The sequence below is a fragment of the Aspergillus aculeatinus genome, assembly GCF_003184765.1.
Source record: "Aspergillus aculeatinus CBS 121060 unplaced genomic scaffold BO66scaffold_9, whole genome shotgun sequence".
Lineage (NCBI taxonomy): Eukaryota > Fungi > Ascomycota > Eurotiomycetes > Eurotiales > Aspergillaceae > Aspergillus > Aspergillus aculeatinus.
The window spans coordinates 348,736-374,705 of record NW_020291478.1 but is presented as its reverse complement, the minus strand read 5'-3'; the positions used below and the strand labels follow the sequence as shown (position 1 = coordinate 374,705).

At 50.9% G+C, this 25,970-nt stretch overlaps 8 protein-coding genes and 3 non-coding genes across 11 annotated transcripts; 2 read left to right on the top strand and 9 right to left on the bottom strand.

The window, feature by feature from the left end:
* Nucleotides 1-572: 572 nt before the first annotated feature.
* On the top strand, nt 573-644 carry BO66DRAFT_t86. The gene has a single exon. It is a non-coding gene; the product is annotated as a tRNA-Glu (tRNA).
* A 606-nt stretch (nt 645-1,250) lies between these two features.
* Nucleotides 1,251-1,732, top strand: BO66DRAFT_251268 (uncharacterized protein). The gene has a single exon (XM_025642960.1). The coding sequence runs from the start codon at nt 1,284-1,286 to the stop codon at nt 1,563-1,565; it is 282 nt and encodes a 93-aa protein (XP_025506781.1). The 5' UTR covers nt 1,251-1,283; the 3' UTR covers nt 1,566-1,732.
* Nucleotides 1,472-1,555, bottom strand: BO66DRAFT_t83. Its single transcript has one exon. It is a non-coding gene; the product is annotated as a tRNA-Glu (tRNA).
* On the bottom strand, nt 1,656-1,727 carry BO66DRAFT_t82. The gene has a single exon. It is a non-coding gene; the product is annotated as a tRNA-Glu (tRNA).
* A 1,449-nt stretch (nt 1,733-3,181) lies between the features above and the next one.
* Nucleotides 3,182-3,778, bottom strand: BO66DRAFT_435852 (uncharacterized protein; the record flags this gene model as incomplete). Its single annotated transcript, XM_025650884.1, has 1 exon — nt 3,182-3,778. The coding sequence occupies one exon, from the start codon at nt 3,776-3,778 to the stop codon at nt 3,182-3,184; it is 597 nt and encodes a 198-aa protein (XP_025506780.1).
* Nucleotides 3,779-4,133: 355 nt separating this feature from the next.
* Nucleotides 4,134-4,507, bottom strand: BO66DRAFT_435851 (uncharacterized protein; the record flags this gene model as incomplete). The annotated part of the gene is made up of 3 exons (XM_025650883.1): nt 4,134-4,234; nt 4,302-4,395; nt 4,448-4,507. 3 exons carry the CDS (start codon nt 4,505-4,507, stop codon nt 4,134-4,136), a joined length of 255 nt encoding a protein of 84 aa, XP_025506779.1.
* A 4,809-nt stretch (nt 4,508-9,316) lies between these two features.
* On the bottom strand, nt 9,317-9,677 carry BO66DRAFT_435850 (uncharacterized protein; the record flags this gene model as incomplete). The annotated part of the gene is made up of 2 exons (XM_025650882.1): nt 9,317-9,394; nt 9,444-9,677. The coding sequence occupies 2 exons, from the start codon at nt 9,675-9,677 to the stop codon at nt 9,317-9,319; spliced, it is 312 nt and encodes a 103-aa protein (XP_025506778.1).
* Nucleotides 9,678-15,273: 5,596 nt separating this feature from the next.
* On the bottom strand, nt 15,274-17,664 carry BO66DRAFT_399162 (uncharacterized protein; the record flags this gene model as incomplete). Its single annotated transcript, XM_025648669.1, has 6 exons — nt 15,274-15,525; nt 15,763-15,795; nt 16,339-16,558; nt 16,641-16,798; nt 16,993-17,413; nt 17,477-17,664. The coding sequence occupies 6 exons, from the start codon at nt 17,662-17,664 to the stop codon at nt 15,274-15,276; spliced, it is 1,272 nt and encodes a 423-aa protein (XP_025506777.1).
* Nucleotides 17,665-18,061: 397 nt separating this feature from the next.
* On the bottom strand, nt 18,062-19,119 carry BO66DRAFT_251191 (uncharacterized protein). Its single transcript, XM_025642959.1, has 3 exons — nt 19,051-19,119; nt 18,750-18,986; nt 18,062-18,687 (listed from the first exon to the last, which is right to left on the bottom strand). Exons 2-3 carry the CDS (start codon nt 18,762-18,764, stop codon nt 18,166-18,168), a joined length of 537 nt encoding a protein of 178 aa, XP_025506776.1. The 5' UTR covers nt 18,765-18,986; nt 19,051-19,119; the 3' UTR covers nt 18,062-18,165.
* Nucleotides 19,120-20,197: 1,078 nt separating this feature from the next.
* BO66DRAFT_389525 (uncharacterized protein) lies at nt 20,198-20,964 on the bottom strand. Its single transcript, XM_025646813.1, has 3 exons — nt 20,802-20,964; nt 20,466-20,696; nt 20,198-20,376 (listed from the first exon to the last, which is right to left on the bottom strand). The coding sequence occupies exons 1-3, from the start codon at nt 20,928-20,930 to the stop codon at nt 20,320-20,322; spliced, it is 417 nt and encodes a 138-aa protein (XP_025506775.1). The 5' UTR covers nt 20,931-20,964; the 3' UTR covers nt 20,198-20,319.
* Nucleotides 20,965-21,685: 721 nt separating this feature from the next.
* BO66DRAFT_368316 (ABC transporter ATP-binding protein) lies at nt 21,686-25,850 on the bottom strand (the record flags this gene model as incomplete). The annotated part of the gene is made up of 7 exons (XM_025645332.1): nt 25,580-25,850; nt 25,414-25,528; nt 24,784-25,358; nt 24,134-24,719; nt 22,162-24,101; nt 21,990-22,105; nt 21,686-21,932 (listed from the first exon to the last, which is right to left on the bottom strand). The coding sequence occupies exons 1-7, from the start codon at nt 25,799-25,801 to the stop codon at nt 21,686-21,688; spliced, it is 3,801 nt and encodes a 1,266-aa protein (XP_025506774.1). The 5' UTR covers nt 25,802-25,850.
* Between the last annotated feature and the right edge of the window lie 120 nt (nt 25,851-25,970).

Here is a 25,970-nt window from a genome sequence, read left to right as displayed (position 1 = left end):
ACATGAGTAGACGTACGAGTTCACCGAGTCAACCCCACGCACCTTGCCATTCGAAACCGGTGATAAAAGTTTCCATTTCTGTCTATCTGGTCAGTGCCCAACTCGCGACCTAGCCAGGGATTCAAAGGAAACCAGAGCCGAGATATCGGAAGCGCACACTGCTGGCACTCGCAAACTGCATCCCGAAACGGCTGGGTGGGGCCCCCGTGTAGGGCTGCCAAGAGATCCGAGCTACTCGTCAGACCGGGACCACTATCCGTATTGAATTCGCAAGGTGGTACCCAGATCAGTCTTATGCGGGTTTTGTTTTTGCTTTAGGATGTTCTGTCCGTTTGGTTTATGTCAGCCACCATAGGAGATAATGAGCCGGTGGGGAGGGAGCTCTGGGCTACCAGTCTATATGGTTATAGCGTTGCAATCCACAGGATATCTGTTTACCAAACAGACAGCTTTGCCCATTCCGGAAAGAACGGGAGCAACCCGTGACCGGGCTTAGGGTTATGAGATAGCCTCCTGCGTCATGCCTAACTTTTAGTACCTGTGTTATTAGAATTGACCGTCCTGCAACAACATCCGATATGGTGTAGTGGCTAACATCGCCGTCTCTCACACGGCAGCCGGGGGTTCGATTCCCCCTATCGGAGCGTATCTCCTTTGATATTTTTGTCTGTATTTTTCGCTCGGGAGCCAACCGAGCTAGGGTGCAACGTGCGGCGGGCAGAAGCCTGGATAACAGACATACAATATTTACCTACTTTTAGCTGATATCTGCAAGCATTGCAGCTTCCCTTTTCCTTGTCTCCCAAGTCAACTTTGCCTTTTATCCCATCGGAGGCCGAGAGAGGACTACAAAGGCAGACCTTGGATATCCCGAAGCCGGCATGGGATAAGATATATATACGGCTACTACCGGTTGGTCCCTCCGCGTAGAAACAACGAGACTCAAACAATTGATACTAAGCACGTCAAATTGCAAACAATCTACGAATAAATAGTGAAGAAGTGCATGTCATATCTGTATGTCCCACGCCTGGGAAGTATTGCACAAATTGAATCCAGATCAACGTGTTTGCCAGCCATCATAGCACAATATACTCTTCAACATCATCCTGCTGCTGCTACCCGCTTGTCCCGAACCGTCCTAGTCAAATTGTCACCTACCTCTTGACATTTAAGACAAGTCAGTATCATCACCGCGCTACACCAATAGCTTCCCCTGCTCCCTCCTCCTTCATTATTTCCACTGTAGGCTCCCAATCACCCGGCACCCTTGCACCTCCGACATGGATGCTAGAATCGAGCATATATTTCAACCCCCAGAAAGGGAACTACAACTGGACAAGACAATCATGCAGCATAGCGCCCAGCACCCAGCCCGTAGACCGTGGCAAATATTCAATCCCCACGCACAACAAAAGAGCAGCAATAAAGCAAACGCTCAAAAACTCAAGCCCGAAGGCTTCGATAGACACTCCGATAGGGGGAATCGAACCCCCGGCTGCCGTGCACCAGGCAAATTGAGAGACGGCGATGTTAGCCACTACACCATATCGGATGTTGTATGAAAAGAGCCTGTCTGAAAAGACGCTATGAGCCAGGACAAAGCCCGAGGGGGAAGAGGCAAAACATGAACCGATACAGCAAAAGAGAATGTGCTCCGATAGGGGGAATCGAACCCCCGGCTGCCGTGTGAGAGACGGCGATGTTAGCCACTACACCATATCGGATGTTGCATACAGTGTGGTTCAAATCTTGCGAACATGTCCCTAAACACATGCTCAAGCCATATTATCAGCAGAGCAGACGACCAGATTGCTCTGCTTGCGAAAGTCATTTGCTCTCCGCACCTGCCACGACATCAAAGAACGAAAGCCAAAACAATGTTCAAAGAAAAAGCAAGATAAAACAGAGAACAACGGAAAAAACAAAATAGGTATTGAAGCAGACAAAATCTGATTGCTTCTACCGGCTGATGGGGTGCAGATGGTCTGCCGTGCTCGACACCGACCACCGTTGAAATATGGAAATTCGACATTTCCAAGGCACATATTTTCCAGCACATGAATCATCAGTCTGGTTCTCTGCACGTGACGTATTCGACTTCACGCGTGGGTATAGTGACGCTATGTCGTATAAAAGACGACCACGAGATTGGCGGATTCGCCCAACCGAAAACCAAAGACGTCTCATTCCGAAACATGCGGTTTCCCTCTCGATGCCAGGGCAAGCTCTCCAGCACGACACTGGCCGGTGTCGGGTTGACGAACGATGTGTAGCAGACACCCTGCAAACTCGGACTCAACAATCGACATCCGCCACGCCGAGCTCGCATCTTGTGGTTTGCCTCGCGAGGCCGAAATAGGAGGCCATTAACATCTGGCCTTCATCGCGGGTACCTATAAGACTTCTGGAGACCGTTTTCTGCCTCTTTTTCAGGGATGGATGCGCAACGAGCATTCATCGACGCCCTGCTTGTAATTTGACGATGGGCGCTTTCGATTACCTGATTTCATTCGGCCGTCCTCTCCTCGAGCCCTTGGTAAGCCACATGCATCATATTGTGGGAAGACGCACGAATCCCGCCCCCGGAATCGAGGCCTTGATGCAACCCTCTGAGAAGCAGCGTTGAATGCCATGTCTAAAGGTGCACTGGAGGCCGTTCACTACTGGGTTGCCGAGTGTGAACGGCAACGGCGTATATCCGGCTGCTAATAATTTCTCATCCGATATCATCGGTCTCAATGATGCTGGAACCTCACTGATGGCTATCTTCATATAGGCATTAAGTGACGTTCCCTTAGCGGACTAACTGGTAACGGCTTCCCACACAAGAATTGCGAATTCGAACCCTGTGAAGAATATGCGCGCTCAGAGGATCCGAAACACGGAAAGTTGGAAATGCGGAAACCAGCCAAGGTCGGCAATACAGAAGGAGAAAAAGGCGTCAGAGAAATAGTAATACCAATCCCACCTTTTTTGTTTAGCCGTGAGCGGCACTTCAGACGATTTGGAGGGCTTTGTTGGTTTAGTTGCTGCTGACGATTTTGTTGGTGTGGCGGGCTTGGCTTTCTTGGGTATAGTAGTCTTTGCTGACTTCTTGGACCATTTGTGCACTTATTTGGCAGTTGGGGCGGGGTACGGTTCATCATGGTTTCTGCGAGGGTGATGTTGCAGTTCAGATTTAGATTCTGATCTGGTTGGAGGGATTTGAAGTCTGTAAGCTGAGGTCCGCTTTGTCATATACAAATACTGTATCGTCTTCTTTGGTGTACCAAAGGGGACTCATGATCTGAGATTTCCATTCGTCTTCTGTGTCCAACAACTTGGGCTTCAAGCTGAGACGGTCGAGGAAAACGTCTTCGGTCTTTTCAGACTTGTCGTAATGAATAACAGGACCGATTTGAATATCGGCCGGAAGTCTTGTTTCGTGGCCTGATAGTTTGTGGTAGTATGCTGGGCGGCTTCGTTGAAGCACTTCTTCCGAAATGCCTTTCTCTTGACGCGATGCTTTGTCCCAGGTTCCTTTTTCTTCTGCATATCGAGTCGCCATTGTTGGAAGAATCGACAATTCCTTCTTTCTCCGCCTGGATGTATATCTGATCAACCAGTCGAGCGTGTCGTCCAAGTGCCTATTGGCGGCGCCGTTGCCGGACAAGCTGGCAGACTCATCATCCTTGGGGGGATCGGGCTTGGTGCCAGTCTTGGAAACATCAGCGGTATTCTGGGGTGGCTCGAGGGTAGCCTTGAACGTGCTAGGGGTACTGCCCAGGATGCTCATGCTAGGTTGGCTTTTGTCCGTGCTCTCGGTTGATGTCTCTGAGGGAAGTGGCCCGAATCAGGGCGCAAGTGGTAAGGGGCCAACACGGGCAGCGAAGTCCTGGATTCTCGCTGCCATAGGATTGAGTTTGTGTCACACCAAGTGTTCGAAGATGGCACCTCAATTGTGCTTCCGAATCCCTCGAGGTCTTCTGTCTTTTTTTTCTCGGGTATTCCCTGATCTCTCCACCTAAGTCGGGGTCGATAATCCGTTCAGTGAGCGCGAATGGAGACAACAACGGCGTTGGGCCCCGCAGGGCGCGCCCGAAGCGCATTTCCAGCCTGCGGTCAGTACTCAACGTACTCATCGCGGTAAGTTAGATGTAGACGTGAGATAGACACTCCGCTTCGTCTACCTCGCCCGCGGCTACGGTCTGCCCTAAAGCGACGATCACGATCACGTCCTCGAGCGACTCGCCTACCAGTGACTGCGGCAAGCAGCCAAGTCAGCCCTGTCAAGAAAAACGGGGATGCGTAAAACTTACGGGCGTGCACATACTGGCTCCGCGCTTGTGCATGCGGCAGCGCGAACATTAGGTCTCCCCCGCCGCCGAAGCGACGAGGCGGGTTCTGAGATCGCTGTACATATGCGAGCAGGTATGAGTGGTAAGACCACTTCCTGGAGTCGCACCAGACGCGCGAGCACGCCCCGCTGGTTGCGCGAAGTGTGCAGCCGAGTTTGCGGTTGCATCGGACACCCAGAACAATAACCTTAAGAGTTATCAAAGTGTTCTTGGACCGCACTGCCTGTGATACGGGATCCGCTTGGAGTGGTTGATCTCCAATGCTCGATGTTGGGAGAACTCAGAGTTACCTGGCCGATTATCGATGCTTGCGCTTTTTCCTTGCTGCGGCGGCTTACCCTCGAGAGACTTGCCACTCTTGACTTCGAAATATCCACAACAAAGCTGCAAAGAAGCAAAACATCAAGGTCTTATAGCAGCACAGTCTGGCCTTCTTTGCCTCGTGTGTCTTCACTGCAAAATGGGTTAGGCATAATAAAGCCAGTGGACAAGGCAAGGAACGTCCCGCAAAGCACAGCCCAGATCATTCCACGAACGTAGATCGTAGGCCTCGGAAGGGTCATGCAGACCTGACTCCAATCCAAACCCCAGACCAACACCCAAGGAAGAAAAAGATCAACGCATTGCATGGAACGGTGGTCCATGTAGTAACAAAGTGCGTTACGTCTATTCTGTTCGAGTGCTTGTTGAGGATATCTGTCACGAAAAATTCTGCGCTCTTTCGTCTGTGACTGGGGCGCTTTGGCAACGCATCAAGGCCATTATGCATACCGGACAAGATAGCTGTAAATAAGTGGCTGGCTAGCCATGTTGGAGAAAGGGAACCCTAGTTAGAAGAAATTAAGTCCGACCGAGCATCGAGAACCAATGAACACAAGGTTCTTCTTTTTCTGTCATTTGATCCGCTGGTCTCCGAGGTTCTGCACAGACACGCTCATTCTCGTATATTGGCTTGCGAGGTCCACCAGCCTGCAAGGACTAGCCACGGCGCCCCCGTAATTCACAAAGAACGGCCGCGCACTAGACCACGTGACTGTAGTGGCTATGCCATGTAATCGCCAACTTTTTGACGACCAAATCCGTTGCCGCCAGTTCGGCTAGTTGTATGCCATAGCATTCCTGTCCACGGTACTGCATGGGCAGATTAAAAGCTGCCCTTACCATGATTAGACTGTTATCTGTCGATAGATTACCGTCCATTTGACAGACCGCACTTTCTATTCCGTCCAGCTAAGAACTTCATCTGGAAGGAGGGAAGTTTGTCAGTGAAGCGTCCATGGGGAGTGATGGCGTGGTTCCATGATGACCGACAGCAGTGAGCTAAGGGATCTGGTCTTTTCCCGCACATACTTCTAGAGCCAAGGTAAGGAATTGTAAAGGCCTAGCTCCAACCTTCTCAGGGGCAAAGCAGGACAAAGAGCCGAAAGACAACTGAAAGGGCTCAGCAGGACGGGCTTCGCTGGATCCGTCTTCGCCGGACCTGGTTCGCAGGAACACGAGTACTGTATTGACTACCAACATCGCCAACTTCAGTTGTTCATACAAGAGGCTGATTGTTCCTGCCAACAAATTCGATAGTAGTCGACTTTATTGATATATGCTGAGTCATAAGTGTTCAGAAACGACATAACCGGGAATCCATTCAAGTTCGGATGGTCTGATTTTGCGCCGCTTGGCCCGATAATCGGATCTCAGGAGAGTTGGATTTGGTATTACCGTCCGATGATTTGTCTTCATTGATGTACGCTGAATCGCTACTGCTTCCAACTTCGAATGGTCTTGCGGCGAGATTCGGACGGTGGTGACATATTGCGCTCATCGGCCCCGAGCAGCTTGCCCTAATTTGTATGTCCGCCAGATGAGCGCCCCTCTACTATTTTTTAGCTGACTCCATACTTGATCTTGAACTGTATGCGTCATGCCTGGGAATTAGGCCAGGCTTTGTGCTTGTGAGTTGAGAGTCTTGGCTCTGGTGTCTCAATAGCACCCTCATCGACATTCTTGCTGGGGACATCGTTGAACCTTCATCACTAGTCCTGTCGCCTTCCTCATTAATCCGCTCCAGCGATTTTGCTTTCTTGAGCGGTGTTTCAGGGTTGGATTCGAGAGATCTATTTCGTTTCGCCGTTGGTGTTTGCCTGCTCTTCTCAGATATCTTCTCATAAATGTCCTTTTTGCGGATCTGAGTCATTTGGTTGATGCTGGCACGAGTCTCCTCATCATCACATGTCATTATTATTGCCAAGATTGTAACAGCGCGTTTGCCCAGTTTCGTTCCAATATTCGGGCTCGGGCTCGGGCGAGCGGAAGTGGACCACTTGCTGCGGTACAAGCAATTAGAAAGAAGACCCTGTCAGCTAGTAACGAAGCCGTTCTCCAGTCGTATCGGTAGAGATTCATTGCTGATTTCTGCTCTCTCCGCCTTTGCGTGGGCAATTTCTTAGGCCCGGCTTCTGGAGCTCGTCTGTATCTCTCGGCTGAAATCTCTCGATGTAGTCTTTCTCCATCTCAACCCCCGTCTGCCCCCTCTCTGGGGCAAGGGACAATGACAACGCCCCTACCTCAGCATGTTGCTGTAGCCTAATCGATGGCTTCTGGATGGCTTCAGCCTCTTTCACGCGCCTGTATTCGAGTATTGTTTCATAGGTATTGTACGCGTTTTCGCTTTTGGCGTTTCCTTCCCACAAGGTTTGCTTCAAGATTGCGAATATGCCGCTTCTAACATACACCGCATTGAAATCCGCCAGGAAATGGAGCTAGGCGATGTCGGATCTTTCCAACTCCAGTCTGTCATATTAGTGGTAGGACGAGTTCATGCATCGCGCAGCAATGACCGAGGATATTGGAGATCTCGCTTTCCGTTCGAGAATTCGACCCGGCCACTCTTGATACATGGAGATGGCACAAAGCCACACATAGCTTAAGTCGTGGTTTGATGGCACAAAGCCACACATAGCTTAAGTCGTGGTCTGAGACAGTAGTGTCCAGGTCAATCTCCTTGTGCCCTTCTTCCTTGTCCTCACAAAGCTTCCTGATCTTCTCCCGATTTTGCTCGATTCGTTGACACCGGGGATGGATGAGCACCCGTTCTCTCCTTTTCTCTTCTCAATCGTTTCCATCGAGCTGTACGCATACTTGTAGCGTGGACTCAAGGCATTCCAAGATGGCGAAGGTTCTTGATTCCACGACATATTATGGCCTGGGCCCATTGCCTCCCTGAGTCTCTGCGCAGCACTCTCCCCGCTCCCATAAATAATCTCCTTTCCCCGCAGGGATTTCGCCTCCTGGTAGTACCAGTGCCCTGTAATTGCAGAACCACAACCTATGGTCTCCCCGCTTGTTGTTACAGGGTGTGGGACATTTATCTTGCCGCAAGAACTGTCTCTGGGCTCCCTGGGCCAGTCTTTGTGTGCGATAGCCATAGCCAGCTTGGCAGAAGGTGCAGCCATGCCGAGTCAGGATCTGAACACCGCAAGGAGATTAGCGACTCCTACTTTCTTGGCATGTGGATTGAGGATATACAATCCGGATCCCTGTCAGCAAATGTCAAGCTCCGTGTGTAGTTGGAGAGAAATGGTAGACACATCATATCCCAAGAGGTTTATAGCAGCATGTGCAGGCACCGATTGGCTTCCGACCCATTACAACATTTGACAAGTTCGCGTAGAGACACAAGGAAATATTGGCATGCCCTTGCGAGCCGCGCCGTAGACGACATCTTGGTAGTGACACTGTGTGCAACGCTCTCCGTGTGATAGGATAGTGGAGCTTCTTGTGTCTGCGCCGCAGTGTTTGATCATCTGCGGTCAGGCCCTGCTTGAGTTCAGCTTTCGGCTAGACGTGACGGTGTCTTCGTTTAGTGAAACACTCTCCACTGGATGTATTTGGCGGCGGCTGCCGGCCAGCTCGAGTCACGAGGATGCCCTCGCGTAGTTGGGCCCGGACAGCCAGCTGCCTGGGGTCCGACCACCCAATGTACGGCACAGACCGCACAATGGGCTCGCGGGTCCAGGCCCGCTCGCGACCCGACAGGGGCTGCGAACCTGTCCAGGGTGGGAGGCCGGGCACCACGGCGGGTGTCGCCTCCGAACGACCTGAAAACCAGGCCGCGGGAGGCAACTAAACAAAGAGGGAGGCACCCCCCCACTCCTCATCGTTGGCCCGCTCGTGGGGAGCCGGCTAGTCCCAAATTGCCCTGTGGGTGCCCGCGGGAGGCGGGGGAGGTCCAGGGCGCATGGGGGCCGCGACGACATTTGTCATCGTCAGTTGCAAAACCCGATTGCCCCGCACGTAGGTAGCGGCGCGGGGGGGCAGGAGGGCTGGCGCGGCGGCGGCGATGGTGGGGGTGAGATTCCAAGAAAGCTCGCGTGTGGCTTGTGAACCCAGGCTTGGTACTCTCACCAATTGACGAGGTTTCAGTACTGGAATAATCAGAGGTGCATTGCTCAGGTGCACAGCCCCATTGAATGATGTAAGCGTTCGTGACAGTCTCCTAGGTTCGCGCGGGGCCGCTTTCCCCACCTGAACCACAGGTATCTGTCCTCCAAGGCCTTGATGTTGTCTATCTCATGGTTGTGGCCCGCGAGGTAAGAGACTTTAGGACTGCAATTGAGCATGGTTGTCCGTTCCGGTGCGGAGGCCGAGCTTCGAGGCGAGTAACTTGAGGTGTGGATAACATAGGGTGGATCGGCGCTCGGTAATATATTCAATGGAAGAAAGGTCAATTCCTCCCTTGTTCACTCTGCTAGTCGTTATTCTCGAGGAAGGAGAAACCAGATGGCTTCGAATAAATCAACTCGTCGTTGGAAGATGAACCTTCATTATCAGCCGGGTTGCAACGACGTTCAAGCGAGTGGGTTACAGACGACAGCCCCAAGGTTACCCCTGAAGAAGAGACTGTGCACAGGCCTCGCCAAACCAGCCAGGGAGGCGGATACACGTGCGAAAGGCACGGCGACGAGTAACAGTGGAGGATGTTATGCGGTGAGGACCTGATGCGACTGTGACAAAATCACATAGAGGGCCATTGTAAGGGCATCGAGGTCAGCATTGAACTAGCTTAGAGATTAGTTCAGACAAATCTGCAAATGGGAGGATACTAACAATAGGGAAATGGCGCCAAAGAGGCGACATGTCAAGTTCGTGAATAACTAAGTCATACTCGTTGCCATTCTCATCGTAGAGGTTTAGGAGATTGCCGAAATTGTTGTTAAACCTCTCAGTCAGCCGGACTGTGTGCCAGATAGTATCGGTGCTGGAATCAATGCAGCGGTGAGCGGAGGAGAGCATTGCTAAAAGCAGGACAAAAGGAGGGAATGTATGCTTGGCCGCGGCCATTGGACTGAACAGCACAACGTTCTTTGCTTTCTGTGAAACCACTTTTCTTTCAAGAACAGTGAACAGTTGGTCTTTTCGGATGTCAAATCCACTGTCTTAATCGACCATAAGGTCGAACGATTAGAGTCTCACATTGGCTGAGCGGAACAGCCACGCGAGATCCGCTCCACAAGATACAGTGTCGCGTTTTCTGTCCGGCTTTCCACGTCTAATGGTTTAAATCTCCGGCCCGGAGAAAAAAGCATGCGCGCAAAGTAGTGCTTCCACATATGCTTTGATCAAAGTCCCCACCAGAACCACTTATCAGGAGGTAGGGCGAGATGTGCCCTCTCTGTGGTGATCAAACTCATGCCCTTCAAGTCTGATCCGAGCTCGATCGGAACCTGCTACCTTTGTGCATAGAACCCCTCCTGCGAAGCAGTATTTGAACTATCGCACAGTTTGAGGTACCTGTCGGAACTTGAGCTCTTTGCTTCCCATTGACAATGATCCACTCTCTTTCTGGGAGTGTCGTAGCATAGTACATGGAACCAAACATGTGGTTGGATCGCCGGTGATCAACCAAAAAAAGGCTATTTTCTGAGAACGAGAACGGACTGTTGCTTCTCACACAGCTTGCCCCTATAGCTGGGGATCATCTCAGGCGAGGATCATAGTTGGACAAATAGGTAACATGACTTGTGCTCATATCCGGAGATAAGGATCCAGGGATGAGTCACTTCGCGAAATGTTTTATGCTGAACTAGCATGTTGCCATTCGATCTGGGTTCTCAGTCTGTCTCTAGGACATCCAATCTAATGACCGGCGTTCGATATTTGAGATTCTCCTGATTTGCTTAGAAAGGAGCAGAGGAAGATAGCGCTATGGCCACGATGCGTGCCACTTGCATTGGTCTCAATTTGCTCGTGCGGTCTTATTCCTCGCCATGGCCCGGGGCGCTCGCTAGCCTGTCTGTGACTATCGGGGGCTATGGCGAAGACCTCATATGGTTTGAATTCATGTTTTCTTGACAAGCAGGAGACCCTAGCCATCAATGGAACTGGATCAGCTTCCAGTAGTCGTTCTCGGATCTTCCTTCAAGCGCTGACGTCTCAGGATGTTGAACTCCAGCTCGTGAAGTCTTCAACACGCAAGCCAAGATGAAGGGCAGGAGATTTGAAAATTGCCTGTCTGTGCCAACGCAACTATGCCTTGAGGTGCGTAGCTTTTCTTCCTCCGTTACGAAGAAGCTCACCTATGCCTTAGATTTTGAGCTTGCCAAGCATGAGCACATCCTCTTCGACGACTTCAGCTGCGGTTAACCTCCAGACGCGCACGCTCTGCTAACCGAGGGCTCTGACATTTTACATCTGCACCGCGGTTGTCATATAGTTGTTGAGCTCGCTGTCAGCATAAGGGCAGCTCTGTTTGTCACCTCATCACTGGGTATTTGAGGGCACAAAATGGAGACTGAATTGACTTCGCACATTCGACTTGTCGGCGATCGCGATCCTTGCATCTGGTGACCTTGATGTCTTATGAAACTGTCACACGGGGCTCATCACTACAAGCGCGAGATCGCAACCCAGGCCAATTCACTGAAAGCTTGCATGTAATACCTTCTGTGCTGAGATTGCTTGTGTGCCGATCCTTGGCGGCCTTGGCCCGATTCAGAGCTCTTGGGACCATAGGTCATGTAGAATTCTCTTCATGCAACTTTTAATGTCCGCCGAGTGGAGTTGCGGATGTCTCAGTTCTGTCATCGGCCATATACAGCCCGGGGTAAGTTAAGCAAACGCACCAGACTGTTTGAGATTGGAGAGGATTGACCCCGTCGAGGCGATAAGTTGTTAACATACGTAAAGATTGAACATGCCAGTGCTCGAGGCATTTTCGCTCTTTCATTCCGTTCCAACGTGTGGCAGTAGGTGTAGTTGCAGTCTAGACGACTTGTCTCGGTCGATGGAAATTCGTCCAGACAGAAGTATGCATCACATGCAGCAACCTACTGATCGCCTACCATGTCACCGATAGCGGACACAATAATCATGCTATACGGCTGGATTGAATCCAGGAAGTCAAGTCGTAACAGCCACAAAGGCGCTCCACCACATTTTCTTGAGTTCCTGGTCCAAGGCTTGACACCTCAACTCCCCAACAGCAATTCAACGGTTCAGACTTAGCGCTTCTGTGCCACAGTAATGGACGCGATGCGGTACCATCTCTCGGGTATATCTGGTGTGCTTGGCGATGCGCGCGGCTCTGTATTCAGCTTCGTCCCCTGCTCGGCAAGTAGAAGAGCCTGTCGGCGTATCAGCTCCTCGTTGTCGGCTTCACGTTAATCCTGGGTCCGTGTTGAGGGGGGCGGCGTTCCGCCAATAGGCATGCGATGACATTGGCTGATTGATAGATGATTCTGCTGGCTGACTGTGGCAGATCCTCGTCATTGATAACGACGCACTATTGCCACTTCTCCAGCTTCTCTGGCATCGTAGGCATGATTGAGCACGTAGCAGGATGGCGCCGCGCGTCTGGGGGAGTTTTGCCTCGCGGAAGTATGAGTTGCTCTTGTATTTGCTCGTATTCGTCCTAGAAAAGTTGATTCGATGGTCCGGGTCTCTGGTTGGAGGTTGTCCTTGGACTTCCAGCAAACTGGTCAAGTGGCGCTCGAACGCGGACGTCTTTTTCGAGCACTCGGTTTCGGATACAAGGGGCTTGTCATCCAGGTACTCGGGATCCTAAGCCATGGCGACGGATTTTGGGGCTGGACCTTTCAAGGTTCTCACGTGAGTGGGGACGGTAGAGGTGGAGGACGGCGGACGGCCGCGGTAGTACCCGGGAGGCGAATCGACTGTTGGGGCTGGATAGAATCGAAGAGGACTTCCGATGGCTGCCGCGTACTGTGTAGTGCTGGAGTAGCGACCGACAGCCGTAGGGACTGGTGGCCTTTCTTTGTCGGTAAATAGCTAGGATTGACGGACCCCTACTCGATATAATGTGGACGGTAGGCGCAGATGGGCCCGATGGGCCGTCAGTGACAACGAATGCGATGCGAGTTTTGATACCTTCGTTACAGCTCAATGACCGGCTCATCTGCTAGCAGAATGGGTAGCTGGGGGCTCCGACTGACAGATTAAGACTATAGATAATCCCTGTCACTTCACTGCCATGCTCCTATTTACAGGTGCCAAGTCATTCGATCAATTTAGTCATCAAGGCCGCGCCTGTTCGGGGTCATCTTCTGGCTAATTGGAGTTGATCAATTGGAACTCGATGCCAGTATTCGCATTGAGTGCTGCAATGCGTATTCAGGTGATTGAGCGGGTACATAGACAGGAGCATAGGTGACTTTGGTAAAGACCCGATTTGCGCCAGTTTAGGTGACGACTTCGAACTAGGGCTCAGTGTTAGATTCACCGCCGCGGAGTTCATCGAGCCTGCCTATTCGAGATCCTTGTAGCTCACGGCGCAGGCTCAACTTATCCAAGTCCTTCTGTACTGGGCCACCGGGTTCAATTTAGAAGTGAGGCAAAGAATCGAGCTCTTCTTCCACAAAAAGTCGTTATCCCTAATGAAAATGAGAGCCCCGACTCAGCCAATACTGTTGGCATCATTAGAATGGACCAGAATCGTTAGCTCAACTGATGGACAGAAAGGACCCTGTAAATTCAGGCAACTTACATCGTATACGTCCAGACTGCCAGCGACTGTGAAGGACCGCGGGGAGGAGGTTAAGGGCAGCATATAAGAAGTCAACACCTCTCTCGATAAGCTGGTGTAGCTTCAAGATCTGCGACCCAATGAATCCTCAGAGAACAAAAATGAGCGCCATTGTGTATAAACTCCTTCTGGATAAGGGCGGCGGCATCCGAGTCATTCAGTGTGCAACCTTGAGAGTCTCTCTTTGGGATTTTGGGTAGCATACTCTGCCCAAACCAGCGGCTATTCTCTTTGACTTCTCTAGTCGATAAGCAAGAAATTTGCTGCTATCGTTCAGCACGATGGTTCGAATTAGTGAAATATGTCAGCGATCTACGCGCTAGCCGTCAAGCTTTCGGCGAGATGCGTCAAGCTGCCACTTTAGTTGACGAGATTGTCCATGCGAGTCAGTCAGCACCGCGACTCGATCGAGTGGCATTAGTCCACAGTTCCCTAGGAAGGCTCGGACTGTTAGACAATAAAGCTCTGAATAATCAGAGAAAAATAAAGGGAAGACTTACAAGTTCTCTCGCTGAACAACTCAACTTCGTAGTTTTGAACGTGAGCGTAAGGCTTCCCCTCGCAATGCTTTGGGTTCTGCACAAGCCCCCTTATCGATCCCTTCGGCCCCATTTGAACATGAAGATGAAGAATAAGAACAGGCGAAGATCGCTTTGCCTGACACTGTGTTCAGTGAGATCAATCATTTCGATAGGTTTTCCCTAAAAGAAAAGTGGGTAAGAGCTTTGCAGCAGGAGTACGCTAAGATAGGGTGCAAAGTTTGAGGGCCCAAACATGATTCGCAGGTGAGAGGCTTTATGTGGAAGTGGTGTAGTGATTCGCTTGCGGGGGGCGTTTGTTCGTCGCAGGTGGTTGTGCCGATGAACAATCCCCAAGCCCGCAATGCAAGAGCAGCCCTATACCTGCTATTTCCAGCCCGCGTGGACTTGGGTTGGCTTTGCCTGTGGATTGTGGGCTCGCATACGCTGCTTTCATCTCTGCAGACGGCCGCCACGGCCACCCTCCCACAGCTCTGCTTGAGCGTGGTTGTATAGACCTCTATCTGCTCTCAATCATGGCATGATCGCAAGCGTATAGTCGCAATGTTGGCAGGTTGATAAGAAGCCACAGGTACTGCGACACGCGTAGAATGAGTGTCATCTCGCCAGTCCAGTGTATATCGACTGATATCGGATTGCAAGCAGACTATGACTCCGAAATTCCCCTCCGGGGTGTTCCGGACTGTGGTATGAGAGACGCATATTTACTCGCTGAAGATGTGGCGCCGCGGGATACATCAGAAATCAGGACCGTTGCAGGGCGGGCGCTATGAGGCAGAGACTGGTCAACGCTGCACAGCGACGCTCCAAGGGAAGTCATTCAGGGGAAGAGGGGATCACATACCGGCGGATGCATGAGCTTGTTGTAAAAGAACAAGACCGCATAATTAATCAAAGAAAGGCGAGCTTGAAGCGAGTCCCCGACCTACAGAACAGCGGATGCCAGCTCGCGGATGCCGTTCTCACCCAGAGAGCACAGCTCCGACACAGACAATCAATTGAGACACTGCACATGGACAAAAATGTATGCAAACCGTCCTAATCTTGGAATAAAAGAATGTATGCAATGGCGCCTACCATCCTTAGAGAGCACAATCCACATTGCACTGTATCGGTAGCTTGAGTAGCACGCAATCTCACTGGAGTCGGCAATCGAATCTTGCAATTGTACCAGAAATATAGTGAACATGGCGCCCTCGAGACCTTTGTTAATAATGAGGTTAAAATTCCGGAGAGCCAAAATCCTTGCATGAGTCAATCTTCTTGTTGGCATTTGCAAAGGTATTGTCTCGGCTCGCAGAGGCCTAGACAGGTACGGCTTTTGAACCTATATATTGAGCCTCCACGCGGGAAGACTTCAGCAAGTTACCAGGGCGAGGATTTCGACTTCTGGAACGACGAGCTCGGGAATTTCAGATTCCGAGTTGGAAAGAAGATTTACTACATTCAGGTCATCGGCGTGAGAGGCACCAGATAGATCGGTAGGGTCAAAACGGCGTTCAAGGGTGTTGGCGAGCGAACAACCGCCCCAGCGATTTCCGGAAAGCAGACACTCTGCACACGCTCCTCCCAACCACTCGATAAGACGTATGCACTCTCGAAATGCTCTCTGACGAGTAATAGTAGAGTGGGTAATACAGTGTAGGCAGGAAGCTCGTGTCACAAAATCCACAATCGGCGCGGAACAGCCGACCCTGGCAACGCCGCAGAGGTGGAGGGCGACGGGCCAGCCTCGGCAGAAAGAGGAGTCTGTTGAACAGAATCGAATGTCTGTGATGTACGACAAAACAGCGTGACCAATTCCTCCTTTGTCATATCCTCAATCCTCTTCCGAGAAGCAACATACTGCCATAGCAATAGCGTTGAGATCGGCATTAAACTAAGTTAAATGTTAGTCATGGGAGATAAAGAGGTAAGAGGAACCTAACGACGGGAAGATGGAACCACAAAGGCGCGACGTTGGCAAAAGGGACCGTTCTTAGTCCGAGCCTTGGTGGTATCAACATAAAACATGTCAGGGCGCGCAGCCTGACCTGTGGTGATGAAAGCTTCACAATTGATTCGACCTAGGAGGATGGTTGTATCAAGATTACCCTGGGGACCAGATTATATCAACATCTTGTTTTCACGTTGCCCATGTCTCGACCTGTGCTCCAATATAGCCAAGCACCAGGCTTTGCGGGGTCTGGATCGATAGTGTACTGATTGGAGGTAACCTCAGAAGTAGACTTTGCGAATAGGCGCTCCATCACGCGCAGATTTCAAAAAGTCCTGCCAACACGCAAGTATTCAGAAGTAGGGCACGCAGTGCGTTCTTGCGGTTCCTGTAAAAACCCTTAAAGAATCATCAGCTGATGGGAAGAAATGCTCCGATGCTGGAGCTGTTGATGCTTTGCATCGGCTCCCATTGCTTCAACATGACCTCGGTGTTCCTCATCATGCCCTCGGTTGAGACTCGCCAACAAGCGACGACCTCCGCCTTTTCCACCCTCTCTCTGAACTTTACCACACCACTGTGCAAGGGATACCGCCCATCATAAGCAAGGTACAGGCTCGTAGAGTCTTTGACTGAGTCTTTAAAGAAGCCGACGTTTTTCTTGGACACCTTGTGCAGTTCTTCGAGGGTTTTCATGAATAGTTCCCTAATACGAATCGACCAATGGCGATTGGCAGAAATGCCAATTATGTTAGGATTTGAGCCACCTTAGTGCCTGTTTGCCGTACCCTTGCATCTGGTTCTCTTGTGTTTCGGGGGTCTCGTGTAAGGAGGCAAGGGCAGACAGTAGACTGCATACCGAAGCAAAATCTACCAGCCCGCGAGAAGATGGGATATCGCAGGAAGAGAGGTGCGGAATTGTACGGCATCCGCCATGTTGCTCAGTCTGGTTGAGTACGTTTCGTATTTTCAACTTCGGAACTCTGTGCCTTCTTCAAAGACGGCGATAAGTGAGCCATCTTTGGAGAACCTTGGCATTGCAGGTATAAAAACTGACGCGGCTGCTGATCTGTTGTCGCATCAGTGTTGAATGCGACGTATCGAAATCAAGGATGCCGGGCGAAACGACTATCGTAGTACCGGAGTAAATGCTTGGAACAATATCAAGGATGCCCGAGACATAAGTGTCAGACCACACGCGGCGAGCTTTCTCGCTTCTTCTTCCTTGCTAGCTTCCTCTGCCAGATATTTTTCGTCCTGGTCCACTTCCTTGGACAGGTTGACGAGGCTTTGATCAAGTTTCTCGATTCTTGCCTTCCAGTAGTAAAGACCGGGGTAAACATACCATTTATTCGACTTTCTCACATTCTCCGAGTTCCTGTAGTTGTGCAATCCTCCCATGGTGGATAATACTGCCGTCCATGCTGAATAGTCATGGTTCTTGTGGTTCAAGACAACTGTATCGAGCTCGTCTTTCTCAGTTTGGGTAAGAATGTTTGCTTTAATAAGCAATGTATCTTCCCAGTCTAGGCATTCCGAGCGCCAGTCGCATGCGCGTTGACTGAAAATTTCCAAGGCCTTTTTCACATCGTCGCGGTATTAAGTCATCACCTTAAGTACTTACTTTCTGACTTTTTCCTCCGTGTCGGACTCTGGGATTTCCGTGTAGGCTCGTTTGGTAGTCCAATTAACACCGAGCTCGTCGACAATTTTGTAGAGCTTGGTGCCGACCTGGCCCATTGCATAAACATACTCGACTGAACAGAGATCAGTCAAACTCAGACGCGTTGCAGTAGTCATATGGCCACTCATGGGGCGGCCTGGTCTTGTGACTCTCTGAATGACTTTCTCCGATTGAGGAGCCTCAATCCTTAGTACCCGAACCCGAGGTAAACGAACGAGCAATCTCAGTTTCGCTTTCTGAGAGAGGGTATATCTCACCCTACCTCGATTGTGAACTGATGATTTTTGTTCTTTCACCTCTGCCATGCCTTTGCGCTTCAGGCAACAGGTATAACATAGCACTGAAACGACATAGAGAGACCCAGACTGCAGGAAGCAAATTGAGGGACGCGACGAGATCGCACAGGGTTGAAGAAAAATCATAAGCAGGTGAGAAGAGATTAGACATTGCCATGGTCCAATGTGAAACCACCGCAAGAAACACGAGTTGTCTGTCACGTCAAAAAGATCAACAGCATATCTTTAGAGACTCAAACGTCAAGCAAGCCCCACAAGCAATGTCTTGTGCCTGGAGAATTCAACACTGAGCTGAGGCAAAGCATGGTGCACTTGCTAATACAGCGAAAGGGATCAAGATGATTGAGACAAGAAAGTCAGATCAAGAATGAGCAGGAGATGTAAGCAAGCCAGACGCTGGCGTGGCAAGATCCGCCTGGGCTTGCACATGCAAGTGTCAACTGGCGTTCTGTTGGGTCCTGTGAAGGATATAAGATGGAGGGAGAAGATGATCTCAGCTACCAGACGGTCGCAATCAGGTTCCAGCTTTTTGCTTACTGGTGTTTGATATTCAACTCTGCGCTGCCGTGATCTCCTTGAGTTTGTCACGGCCACGCTGAAGCTGACGGCGTCTTTCAGTAGCTCAGCATATTGACTTGCTGGAGCATCCACTCTGGCTGCCGTGCCACTCAGCCAGTGGCTCTTTCCGCGCCGATGGCGTTGCTCATATGGGGTAACAACATGCCAGACATATGAGCATGCCAAACCCTGTCGACCGACCAAAGGGCTTTGCATTCGACATCCAACTTTGGTGGAGCTCGGTCGCCCGTGACTGCAGAGTCTTTGTGTAGGTTCATAAACAGGCGATCTCGAGACCTTGAAGCCATGACTGTCAGTCTCGCTATTTTTGTGGAAGGGAAGTTCTGAGTATCATATACCTCAGTTTGCCTCATCAAGTTCCCAGGCAGTCAAGTTCCGGTTCGCTGACAGTCTTGAGCTGTGTCATGAGCTGAAACGCGCAGACAAGGCTCGTTGCATCACGGAACGGGAGCTATATTGTCCGGAAGGATCTGACTGTTCATGTCGCTGCGATCACAGCTTGCTTAGAAGTAGTCCATTTCGGCCGTAGCCATAGACCCAGCCTCTAGGCTCTGTGGACGAGTGTCAGCCTTGATCTGAAGATGGATACATTTGACTCAGCTCAGACCGGGTCAGGAGGAGAGAGATAACTGGACTTACCAGAGGGCTTCTTCGTAGAGCGAGCTCGCTCATCACTTTCCACTCTTCCGAGGATGAGGATCATGAGATGTAGATTTGACACAGGGGAAGAGTGAGAAGAAAAAACCGTGGGAGTGGGAAGTTGAAGCAACTTGATGGACTTGATAGAGACAAGTGGGCTGAATAGAGGTAGATGTGATAAAGGTAGAACAGGTTGAGGTGGGCTTGATGACAGAAAGTGAGCTCGATAGAAGAAAGGGAGCTTGATAGAAGTAAAGCAGAATCACAGAAGCAAGTGAGAGTTGATGACGACTGATGATGAAGATGATGATGATGATGACAAAGAACAAGTAAAGAAACAAGTCAAGCCATGAGATAGACCTCAACCTTGACCAGAGATGGGAGGGTGATCATGAAATTGGAACGATGGAAGCTGGTGGTTCGTGGGAGGAAGGAAGCAGGAAGGAAGAGAAACGGCGAAGGGAAGGAGAAGGAGGAGATATTTATGCCCGGGGGCGAGTGAGGGCGCAGGAGCGGATTCACCCGTCGTTGCGCAATTCACACGCATCAATGCGCTGATGCTTAACTCGTTCGGCAGTATTCCCATTGTCGGGCTCCAGGCGTTATTCACCGCCTTTTTCAGACATTAACCCGACACAGAGACCATACAATTCTTTGCGCGGCCATTGGCGATTGAATGCGCAGCCATGCGGCTCGACACACTGGCCCGGTGTGGCTCGGGCGCGGCTGGTGAGTCAAGAGGTGGGAGGTGCACAGTCGGTCATCCATGGGGGGGGGGGAGAAGCGGGAGCCTGGAGGGGGCAGTTGCATGCCTTGAAAGAGATGGGTTCTTCATCAGTTATTTGAGGTTTTTTTTCTCATACAACGGAGTCTGCAGATGCATACTTGGGACCTTCTGGTCTAGTACTATATGTGTTTCCCTTGATTATCTATCAAACATAAAAATGAGTCCACAGAGGCTAAAGTACTGGAACGACTGAGTGGAGAAAGAGCATATGCTACTAGTATAAGCTTTCCCCCGGGGTCAGTCTTCCGGGGGTGGGTCCCCAGGGTCCTGCCTACGCCCCGCTTTGCTTCCACAACGACGGACTTTGCCTACTTGAAATGGAAGAAGACAAAGGTAAACTTGAAGATGACCCCAATGACTCTCGTTTCCACGAAACCCAGAATACTCAAAGCACTAACTGGAAAACCAGCCTCAATCCCAAACTCTATCTCAGAACAGAACCATCTCAACATACCCATTCTCCCAACTTTCCCACCCCTCCATCACGCCACAATAGTATAGTTACTCGCCGTCGACCCAACAACAGTCAAATAACCGGCCTAGACACCCAGAACACATCATCAGCATGCATGCTCCTTCCAGCCACATCCATTTCCCTCCGCGATGCAAAGAGAAGAAAGCCACATACCCCAACAAGATAAGCCCTCGTCACCCCGATCTGCGCCGGTCCCGTCACGTCGGGCACCGTGATCGTGAAATTCTGATACTGATCGTAGAACCCCGTCTCATACTGAGGGTCATACGGTCCGGTGTAGAGCACGTATTGCAGGTATTCGTCCGGGGAAGGGCAGGGGCGAGTGTCGGGGCAGGATTGGATGCCGATCGCGATGCCGATTTCCGTCATGGCTTGGATGTAGTCCTGTCATCGTTTGATTGTCAATCAGGGGCCTCCTGTCTGCTTGGGTAAGGTGAGGGTTATGCGGAAAGAAGGCAGATAGAAAGGGTTGGAAAAGGCAGATCGTACGCCGCGAGCGACCTGGACGGTGATGGTTTCTCCAACTTGGAGTTCGGTGCCTGCTGCAGGGGAGTTTATGAAGATGCCTTGGCTCAGGGCCGTGGTGGCGAAGGTTGCGAGGGCGAGGATGCTCTTCATGGTTGCTGATCTAGGTTGTCAGGTTGTGTTGGATGGTGATGTTGATGAATTATCAGGCCTCTTCTGTGGAATCGATGGCCCTTATGTAGTTGTTTCTAGTCCCTTAATTCGGACACATCCAGGCATGACATGAAAGCTGCATCAGCTTGCTCGATTCAACTAAGTCGCTCATTCCCATCTCAGATTTGTAAGTCGACGTCAGGCACAGACAATGTCTCTGCTATATTTATCGAATTCGAGGTTGCACAATCCCGTTGGTAGAGGTTGTGAGACATCAGGCGTACCTCTCGTATTTCGGCCAATGCGGGATGACCTCGTCGATAATTGCTTTTCCAGGTGTACATCAGGCGTGTATTACAGCTTTGCTAGCCTAAATATGCCATTAGAATCAGACTTGTTCTCTTCTCCAGAATGCCTCACGAGTTAACTGAACCCATACAGCGTAAGGCCTACGCTTAGAAACAGTAGATGCTGCGTAGAAAGCACAGTACGATCTCACCTGACACGCTGAAATACACCTCGAAAAAGCTCAGCCTCACGATCCCAGAAATACTTCAGCGCAGCGGTAATACGAGCCTCTTGGCCAATGCTTGTCTTCGCCAAGTCAGATCAGCCCAAGGCTTGGTTGCGGATTGGATGTGGGCGCGGTCATCATGTGCAGTAATTGTACAGTACATTTCGGCTACCGCGTGCTCGGCAAAAATTAGACTTCGACCATAGTGACTGTGACCAGACAAAAATAAACCGGGGCAGGATCACCCCTCCAACTCCTGCAACTGCGCCAATTCCCAGTACTTGCCCCGCCTCTCCATGAGTTTCCGATGCGTCCCCCTTTCGATAATTCGCCCATTTTCGAAGACCAAAATCTCATCTGCGTGCATGATTGTCTTCAAGCGATGAGCCACAGCGATGGTTGTCCGACCGGCCATTGCCTCGCGTAGGGCCTCTTGTACTTGATACTCTGAGGACACATCTAATGCTGAAGTTGCTTCGTCTAGGAGTCTGTTTTCCTGTCAGTCCGCTCGTCTAGAGCCATGCGGGAGAGCCAGAATCACGTACAGTATTTTCGGCTTCCATAGCAGGGCTTTTGCAATGGCCATCAGTTGACGTTGACCACCTGAGAGATTGGTTCCGTTTGCTATGATGGGTGTTCCGAGTCCTTGAGGAAGGGACAACTAGTATGAATGGATTAGGCGGGGAATCCACTGACCAGGTGGTGACAGGTACTCACAACGAACTCTTCCAGCCCCACCTTGGCTAGAACAGCAAGAAGCTGCTCATCAGGGATGACTCTGTTATCACTATGAAGAGCCTCCCGGATATCTTCGCCCACAAGGCACGGGTTCTGGTCGACGAGGGCGAAGTAATGATAGTATGACTCAAGATCGTACTCGTCGATCGACGCCCCATTAAGCGTAATACTACCAGAGCCAATAGAATAAAAGCGCTCAAGGAGGTTGATCACAGAGCTTTTCCCGCTTCCAGTTGCTCCAACCAGACCGACAAAGTGTCCAGCGCGCGCATTCAGACTAATACCATTCAGAGTCCAGGACGCAGAAGGGCGGGTGGGATACCTGAAGTGAACTTTCCGCAGTGCGACATCCTTGACAGTGCTTGGGGTCGGCACAGCACCTTCTGATTGAGCAAAGCTTGACCCATGCATAAGACTTTGCATCCGAGAAGCGGCCATCTGCGCGCCTGCGACGTCCGGCGCATGCGCAAAGAGAGTCGACGCCGCCTGGGACCCCCACACGATAGCCGCGAAGCAGACGTAGAACTGCTGAATAGAGTACTTTCCTGTGGCAATGAGATGGACTCCTCCATACCAGAAGACAAAAGCAATGCCCAACACACGAAAGAACGTCCCGCATGCGTAGGCTACGCCGGTCAAGATCCAGTATCTCTCTCGAACGTCCTGCTGGATCTGGGCGGCAAATGTCGCGCTGATGGTGCTCTGCAGCCCGAGGACGGTCACGGTTCGGACTGCGGTAAAAGCCTCATGTGCGACTGCAACTGCATCGGAGTTCCGTCTGATGTATCTTTGCACATGCATCACAATGAAATACTGCAGAAATCCCGACGCGGCGATGAACGGGATTATCGCTGTTGAGGCCAATCCCAGCTTCCAGCCAAAGGCACACCCGACAGTGACCCCAGTGACGAGCATGAACACGCTCTCAGCAGTCAAACCAAGGGATGTCCCTGAGATGCCGATGATCTTCTGAGCGTCGAAAGAAAGAACACTGAGAAGGGATCCGGTTGAATGAGCCTCGTCATCGAAGAACGGGAACCCCTTTGAGAGGAGGGATTCGAATAGGAAAGCGCGGGCTCGCATGTGAAGCATGGATGCAGAAGCTGCGAAACAATATCCCCGGCCACAGTATATCGCAAAGACAACAGCACCATGGATAAGGTACATCAGAGCCCAGAAACGGGCGGGGTGATCACCCGTACTTAGCTCAGGATCAATGATAGAAACAATTCCGTTCCCGAAGAAGATCGCGTGAAGGGGATAGCTCATGCCTGCAAGGATACTAAGAAAAACGCCAGCTACAAGATAAAGCAGTTCTGGCTCATTGAGCTTCCAAACAAATCCAAAGCTACCCCGAGGGACCTGGGTAGATGCAGAGCCATTGTTTGGCTTATGGATGATTGTACCCAATTTTGTAATGTACCTCCAGTCTTCAGTTGACACATCCTCTGAAAACGAGTTTCTGTCATATTGTAACGCTTCCTGAGCTGGAGGTTCCGTCTTCATGCTCTGTTGCCTGACTAAAGCTTGGTAAATTTCGCATGTGCGCATGAGTTCTGCGTGTGAGCCTTGAGCCCTGATCTGTCCATTGTGCATGACGATAATCTTGTCGGCACGCTGGATTGTGGACAGTCGATGCGCAATCACAAGTGTCGTTCTCCCCATCATCGCTGCATCTAGTGCCTTCTGGACCTCCATTTCACTCTTGCTGTCTAGGGCGGCAGTGGCTTCATCGAGAAGCAGAATTGGAGGCTGGGACACGATCGCCCGAGCGATGGCGATTCGCTGCCTTTGGCCTCCAGACAAACCGGACCCGCGGAAGCCTAGTGCTGTATCGTAGCTATGAGGCAGGTCGGAAATGAAGGAATGTATCTGAGCAATCTTGGCTGCTTCAACAACCCGCTGCCTGATGTCTGCTGCTGTTAGGCTCTACCCAAATCAATCAGTACACGATCTCCCTGGAATAAGGTAATCCGACAGACCTGTCTCAAAGAAACATGAAGGCCGTAGGCTATGTTGTCGTGAATTGACGCTCGGAAGAGACCCACATCCTGATCGACGTATCCCATCTGGGACCTCAACCACGAGATGCTGAGCTCTTCGATGGGTTCATGATCTACCGTTATGCACCCGTTGGATGGTAGATACAATCGCTCCAGAAGACAGAGCACCGTTGACTTCCCAGATCCTGAAGCACCAACGAATGCCACTGTCTGACCTGGCAAAACGTTGAAAGTAAGGCAGTCTAATATCGTTCGATTCGGTTGGGACGGATACGCGAAGTTCACATTCTGAAATTCAATCCATCCGCGGAAGGACTTGATGGTGCGACCTGCAGAACATGCAGAGTTTGAGGGTGATGTACGATCAATGACCGAAAGAACTCGACTGACTGCGCCATGAGCTTGAATGATAGCGGGTAGAAAAGGGAGAGCCTGGCTAAGCATTCCTCCGGCAACCGTCATTGCATACAAGATAGTCAAGGCTTCGGCGATGGTACATGCCGATTCATGAACCCGGCGATTTGCTTGCCAGATCTACACATTGGCAATCGCTAAGAGTCAGTCAATCTAAGTTGATAGGGAAGTAGGACCTACATACACCTAATCCATTTGCCCAATGAAGGACGGTGAAAGATCCGGCAACAATGGTACCGAAAATAAAACGCTCGCGACGCTCGAGCAGAATAGGACCTCGAATAATTTCCTGGTATTTGTTCGTGTATCTCTCCTGACTTCGGTACGCAAGAACAGCTCTCATGGCACCAAGCACATCTTGCGCAAGGCTGTCTGCCTTTACCCAGTTCACCTGCCCTTCCCGTTGAGTCCTGCTCATCCAGGATCCAAGCCCACCTACTACAAGCATTAGAGCCAGAGGCTGGGATAGCATGATTCCCGCAAACTGAGGGTTCTGCGAGAAGGCAATAATGATGGCCACGATGAAGCCGGCGAAACCGGAGATAAGCATGCCCATCTTCTGCGAAATTCCTTCCTGGATCGCTCTTATGTCGGTGTCAATGCCAGCCGTCAGCTGGCCGGACCCGACAGCATCGAAGTACTCCAGATTCTGATGTAGAGCAGCGTCGAGGTACTCTAATTGTAGTCTCGCCGTGATCTTTTCGCCGAGGCGATTGAACCCCCAGGTGCTACACAAAGTCGATAGAAGGGATCCGATAGCTTCCTAGATCAATCAGCCGACGTTCAGCCCTCGTCCGGATGGGCACTCACGGACCGATGTAAACCAGCCATAGTGACAGCTGCGTGGCCGATTGTGCGATTGTGCCACTTCTCTCGGCTTCATCTGAATTGCCGCTCATAAAGTGATCGATGAACGATCCGAAAATGAGCTATACGAGTCAGCTTAAGTGTGACGCTGTGCAAATTAAGAGAATATTTACCGTCACCAAAGGAAGCGCTGCACCGGCAACCAGCGCACAGAAGACGCATATAACCAAGCCCCATCTCTCATAGCGAGTGGCATAGGTGTAGGCTGTGAGCAATCCAGCTCTTCGTGATACAGAGTCAATTTGCTCCTCGATCGCTGTGCCTTGGGTCTTCCCATCCTGGAAAGAACACCGGGCAATCGGCTGGATGTCATCAAGCAAAATAGCATCAGACATTTGATTCCACCGGGTTCCAACCAATGATCGGACCTCACTGCTGTTGAACCCTCAAAGTCGGCCACTGATTGCTATTCCACACAATTCGACACCACAACCATTGCTGTTTCAGTCACGTGAGATGGAATGATTCATCCAGAAACTCGAATGCAGGAACTGTGTTGCTTGG

Coding starts and splice junctions, on each gene's coding strand:
- BO66DRAFT_389525 (XM_025646813.1), bottom strand. CDS start 20,930: ATGAAGAGCATCCTCGCCCTCGCAACCTTCGCCACCACGGCCCTGAGC. Junction 20,697..20,801: donor CCGTCCAGGTCGCTCGCGGC/GTACGATCTGCC, acceptor AAACGATGACAG/GACTACATCCAAGCCATGAC. Junction 20,377..20,465: donor CGAGGGCTTATCTTGTTGGG/GTATGTGGCTTT, acceptor CTGGGTGTCTAG/GCCGGTTATTTGACTGTTGT.
- BO66DRAFT_251268 (XM_025642960.1), top strand. CDS start 1,284: ATGGATGCTAGAATCGAGCATATATTTCAACCCCCAGAAAGGGAACTA.